The sequence below is a fragment of the Trichechus manatus genome, unplaced genomic scaffold (assembly GCF_000243295.1).
Source record: "Trichechus manatus latirostris isolate Lorelei unplaced genomic scaffold, TriManLat1.0 scaffold00149, whole genome shotgun sequence".
NCBI lineage: Eukaryota > Metazoa > Chordata > Mammalia > Sirenia > Trichechidae > Trichechus > Trichechus manatus.
Window position 1 is genome coordinate 3,064,568 of NW_004444085.1, and position 5,878 is coordinate 3,070,445.

The 5,878-nt window shown below is 44.7% G+C and overlaps 1 protein-coding gene across 1 annotated transcript in view; it reads left to right on the forward strand.

The window, feature by feature from the left end:
• ADARB2 (adenosine deaminase RNA specific B2 (inactive)) overlaps positions 1–5,571 on the forward strand; it is a 296,491-nt gene extending 290,920 nt beyond the window's left edge. The window contains exons 9-10 of the mRNA XM_004385891.1: positions 2,127–2,305; positions 5,395–5,571. Of these exons, the coding sequence (XP_004385948.1) occupies positions 2,127–2,305; positions 5,395–5,571 (356 nt within the window). The remainder of the gene's footprint in view (positions 1–2,126; positions 2,306–5,394) is intronic.
• Positions 5,572–5,878: the final 307 nt, after the last annotated feature.

The following is a 5,878-nucleotide window of genomic DNA, read 5'->3' on the forward strand; positions in this document are numbered from 1 at the left end:
TCTATTGCGTGTTCTGCATTTTGCTTAACTTCCTTCCTAATTTCTTAAGAGTTCTGTATATTAATCTTTTGTATTCTGCCTCAAGTAATTCCAAGAAATTTTCCTCCTCTGGAAAATTTCTAGATTCTTTATTTTGGGAGCTTGCTGAAGCCATTATGGATTGCCTCTTTAAGTGATTTGATATTGACGTTGTCTCCGAGCCATCGATAAGTTATTATATTTATTTATTTTATGTTTGCTTACTGTGTCCTAGCTTCTTGTTTTGTTTTGATATGCCCACATCGGCTGCTCGTATGAGCTAGTTTGATTATTGGCACGTTTGAAGCTCTAATGTCCTGTCACCAGGTGGTTATATCTGTTACTTGGTATGTGAGCTGAGGAGTCTGCCCACTCCTCCTGTATGGATTCAGCTCAGGTGCCAAGGTAGATAGCCACCAAGTGTGTAGTGTAGGCTCTCACTTACAGTCCTAGACAGGCATGGGTGATTGGTGTAGGCACAGGCATCTGGCTGCAACAGGGGGACACACTCTGAGCAAGCAGGGGGCTAACGGCCACCCCCGATTGTCCAGGGGGAAGGCACGTCCCTGTGCCCTAGAGTGTTTAGGTGGGTGGGTTTTGCAGCCAGACTATGAGCACCTAATGCTGTTGGCTGTAAGGACTGGGGGGCACCTCTTATTCATGGGCCCCTCTTGCAGGTGGCTAGGTGGCATGGGTGGAGCCACCAGTCCTCAGGCCCTTGATGTGGGTAGGTGAAGACCCTGCTTAATGGGCAGAGCAGTGTCAAATGCCAAGAACTTGCCACTTCACAGCTGAAACAGTTGAAGTTAGACTTCCGGTATATACCCTGTTGTACTGCGATAATGAGGGCCTATGCTCTTGAGATGGGCCCACACAAGTCTATGCAGGGTGAAAGGCACTCAAAGTCTGTGGATCCATTATGCCCGTGCCTAGGCAAAGGAGCTGTGCCTACCCTGGGTTCCTGGCTTAGGGGAGCTGACAGTTTATTTTTTCCCTCTGTTTGTTAATTTGTTCAATCTCTAAGGCAGGGAGAATGGCTCCGGTTGTGTGACAGATCCTATTTCCGGCCCAGGGGACTCGCCAGTTGCTGAAGCTGGTCCAGACCCAGTGCAGAGCAGGGAGTGGGGAGGTAAATGGGAGAGAGGTTTTTCCTTAAGGGTTTTTTTTTTTTATCTGCTCGGTAGGCCATACACAATTACTTATCTTTCGCCGATCCAGGGCTGCTTCTCACTGGTTCTGGGTGGCCATGTAGACTCTCTGGTGCTGGGTCTCTCCGAGTGCGGGAACCGTGCTGCCGAGCACTGCCAGTTGCCTGCCCCACCGCTCACCCCTGAGCTGATCAGGCCTGGAGTGCTCAGGCTGTTGCCGGGTCAGGACTGGCAACTCCACACTGCTTCCGAACCGTTTCTCCCTCCCCCTGCCACTCACTCTGGTTCCTCAACTCTGCCTTTGGTGTTCAGGGCTCCCAGAGTGCCATATATAATGAATCACTTGTTTTTTCAGGTCTTTGTTGTAAGAGGGTCCACTGGAAGCGTCTGACTACTCTGCCATCTTGGCCCCCTGGATCACATCTCTTGATTAATTATCCTACACCCTTAACTCTCTCTTTTTTATCTATTAATGTTTTCTCTTCAACTGAATTATAAACCTAAGGGTCTGTCTGGTATTGTTTACTACGCCTGAGATGTTGCCCAGTGCAGAGATGGACACTGAGCCAGTGCCTAGTAAACACATATTCTTAGATTGCCTTTACATGGTTCCATTTATTCATTAATTCACTCAAGAAATATTTATATAAAGGGAAAAAAATCTGGGCAGTGCTTTATTATTACAAGCCTTGCAACACAGTCTTTTAAATTAAAAGGTTATTAAACCGGTCCCAGCAATATTTTCTAGAAAGAGGCTGTCGTTACAGTTATGCTCGATTTTCAACATCCATCCCTGCAGGTCAAATGATGACCTCGGCATGAATCGACCAGGACTGTGAGTGCATGAATACCTCCTGCCAGGGCAAACCAGACTTTATTTCCCAGTAGCTGGTCTCACAGTAGCCTTGTTTGAGGCCAGGAATATTAATGCTTGGCTGCTTTCTATTTCTCTGCTGACAGGAGTGAGTAATGCGGAGGTGCGCCAGCCAGGAAAATCTCCCTACTTCAGCATGAACTGGATTGTGGGTAGTGCGGACCTGGAGATTATTAATGCCACCACAGGGAAGAGAGACTGTGGGGGCTCATCGAGACTCTGCAAGCATGTGTTTTCTGCCTGGTGGACAAGACTTTATGGTAAGGTAGGTCACACGCGTTCCTCTCTAGAGACAAGTTGTTGGATGCAGCTGGACCACATCTTGGACACAGCTCACAGGTGATGAGCCTAGCAAGGTTATTGTCTGGTCCATGATGAGAGGGCACATGACACAAAAACTAGTGCAGATTTTCCTTTCCTTTTCCCCAACTGCCCAGGCCAAAAGCAGTTTTTATACTCTCAGGATTTGATACAAAAAGCATGGTCCACAGACCAGCGATGTTGCCATCCATCACCTGGGATTTCATGCACATTAGAGTTGAGAAACATGTTTCCAGAAAATCAAGCAGAAAAGGAGCTAATTCTTGAACACCTAATGTGCTCCAGGTTCTAAGCTAACTGCTTTACATATAGTATCGTAAGAAAAGGCTCATAGAAACTTTTTGGAGTAGTTATTGGTCCCAGTTTAGATATAAAGAAACTAATGCTTGGAAAAGTTAGGTAATTTTCCCCAAATTAAACAGGTAGTTGATGTCAGAAATGAAATTGGAACTCGCTTCTCCCCTACTCCAAAGCTTATGATGCTTTTCCCACTATATTAATTATTCTGAGCTTGTTTTCTCTTCTATAAATAGGAATAATAATTTCATTTTGAGGTATTACATTGAACTACACATTTTCACTGGCCCAAAGAACAGCACATTGTAACAAAAAAATAGAATACAGGAAAAAAAATACCATACAAATACTTTGCTCATTTTCCTACACTTTTTTATTCAGGCAGTGTCTACAAATGGGGCCATCAGTGGTTCAGTGGTAGAACTCTCACCTTCCATGTAGGAGACCCAGGTTAGATTCCCAGCCAGTACACCTCATGTGCAGCTACCATCCATCTATCAGTGGAGGCTTGCATGTTGTCAGAATGCTGAACAGGTTTCAGCAGAGCTTCTAGACTAAGACAGAGTAGGGAGAAAGGCCTGGCAATCTACTTCCAAAAATCAACCAGTGTAAACACTGTGGATCACAACAGTCAGATCCACAACTGATCACGGAGATGGAGCAGGACCAGGCAGAATTTTGTTCCATTGTGTATGGTGTCGCCATGTGTTGGGGGCCCACTCAATGGCAGCTAACAATAGCAACAATGACTACAAATAGTAATAGTAGTGTTGTGATTGATTTATGAACAAACAGAAGAAAAGATAGTCATACTGGCACCTAAAATGAACATTTTTTGTCAATTTAGAGAAAATTGCACCTTGTAGTTCTTTGGTTGGCAGTGACTTCTGCCTCTGCCCCTGCTCTGTCACAAGCTGTTGTAAGGTGAAGTGTGTCTACGGCTAGGCCCCCTAAAGCTGTGACCATGACACCCCAGCCACCGTCAGGTCTGCTTTAGGGCACCTCCCATGCTTCACTTATTCCATACGCTAGATGCAGTCTGTGCTAAGACTTTGGTAGGTCAGAGGAAGCCGTCGATTTTTTTCTTGCTAAACAAAAGGAGATTTCTTCTTTCATATATGCTCAAGATGACATCAGCCAGCAGGTGGGCAGCTTGACTTCCAAAGCTGTCCCTGGAACCTCCTTCAGTAAGAATCAAAGCCACTCCCCTACCCTCCCTCACCTTACTTGCCAGCAACCCCCTGACCTGCCTGCTGTGTGCTGGATTGAAGCCGTATTTAATCCCTACCTTAGGCTGCCTGGTGGCATAGTGGTTAATCACTTGGCTACTAACTGAAGAGTGGGCAGCTCAAATCCACCATCCACTCCGTGGGAGAAAGATGTGACAATTTGCTTCCATAAAGATTACAACCTTGGGTCTGGGGTCTTAAAGCTTGTGAGAGGCTATCTAGGATACCTCTACTGGTCCCACCTCATCTGGAGCAAGGGTGAATGAAGAAAACCAAAAACACACAGGAAAGATTAGTTCAAAGGACTAATGGACCACAACTACCACAGTCTCCACCAGACTGAGTCCAGCATAACTAGATGGTGCCTGGCTACCACTACCAACTGCTCTGACAGGGATCACAGTAGAGGGTCCCAAACATAGCTGGTGAAAAATGTAGAACAAAATTCTAACTCAGAAAAAGAGACCAGGCCTACTGGTCTGACAGAGTCTAGTGAAACCCCAAGAGAATGGCCCTTGGACACCCTTTTAACTCAGTACTGAAGTCACTCCTGAGGTTCACCATTTAGCCAAAGATTAGACAGGCCTATAAAACAAGCAATAACACACGTAGTTCAGCCATGTATACGAGACTAAATGGGCACACCAGCCCAAAAGCAAAGATGAGAAGGCAGAAAGGACAAGGAAAGCTGGACGAATGGAAATGGTGAAGCCGAGGTCAAGAAGTGGAAAGTGTTGACACATCACAGGATTGGCAACCAATGTCACAAAACAATACGAGTATCAGTTGTTTAATGAGAAACTAATTTGTTTTGTAAACTTTCACCTAAAGCACGCACACACACACACACACACACACACACACACACGAAGATTACAGCCTTGGGAACTCTATGGGGCAGTTCTACTCTGTCCTATAGGGTCACTATGAGTTGGAATTGACTTGACGTCAATGGGTTTGATTTGTTTTAGGCTGATTCCAAAGCATTGCATATTGTAACTTAGAAACCTGACAGGGGAAACATCTTAATTTTATTGTCCTTCTGATTGGCTGGCAGTATCAACTCAATAGCTTTCCTACTTCCTCCCTACCATGGTGCTGTTTAGTTCCAAAAATCATTCTTTGTTTCTCCTCCCAGCCCGCCCATCCTTAACCCATTTTGACCACCTCGTCTATCTCCAGAAGGACACAATTACATACAGTATTCCTGTTTTTAATAACAAACAAGGTATATGCTTATTTTGTTCATTAATCATTCACACTTCTGGTTAAACAAAACCTTCCTTAATTACTAGGCTTTCCATAGAATTGCATGATAGAATTTGGTAACTACGAAGAGTAAATTTATAGTGTTGCTTTTTTGTTTTAAAGGAAGACAGAAAGAAAAAGCCTAAGACCAAGAGCTAACTTATTGCTTATAAAGTTTGTATGGTGGTTTGATTCATCTGGGAAAGGCTCTTATTTCTGCCAGATCGTTTATTTGTTCCCTCTTGTTTCTGTTCCACAGCTTAGCACACGGATACCAAGCCATGGAGACACGCCATCAATGTACTGTGAGGCCAAGCTAAAGGCCCATACCTACCAGTCTGTTAAACAACAGCTGTTTAAAGCATTTCAGAAAGCTGGTCTGGGCACCTGGGTGAGGAAACCACCAGAGCAAGATCAGTTTCGACTAACTCTATAAATCACAAGACTCCTTTGCTGTTCGACCAGAGTGAAACACTAGAGAAGGCAAGGGCAGTGTGTGTGGAGCGACGTGATGGTGTTGATCAGTTCTTTGCATTCATTTTCCTTTGGTGTTCCAGAAGTACACAAGTGTTCAATGTTTGAAGAAGCAACTAAACTTCAATTAGGAGTATGCTGCTTCTCAGATGGCTGCTCCCCAGATTGCTAGTACCGAGAACTCTGTCTGCCACCCCTAAAGGTATAAGTGCAATTGAGTTATCTCTGTCTTCTTGGTGGTGTCAAAGGGAAAGTTTCTATTCAGACTG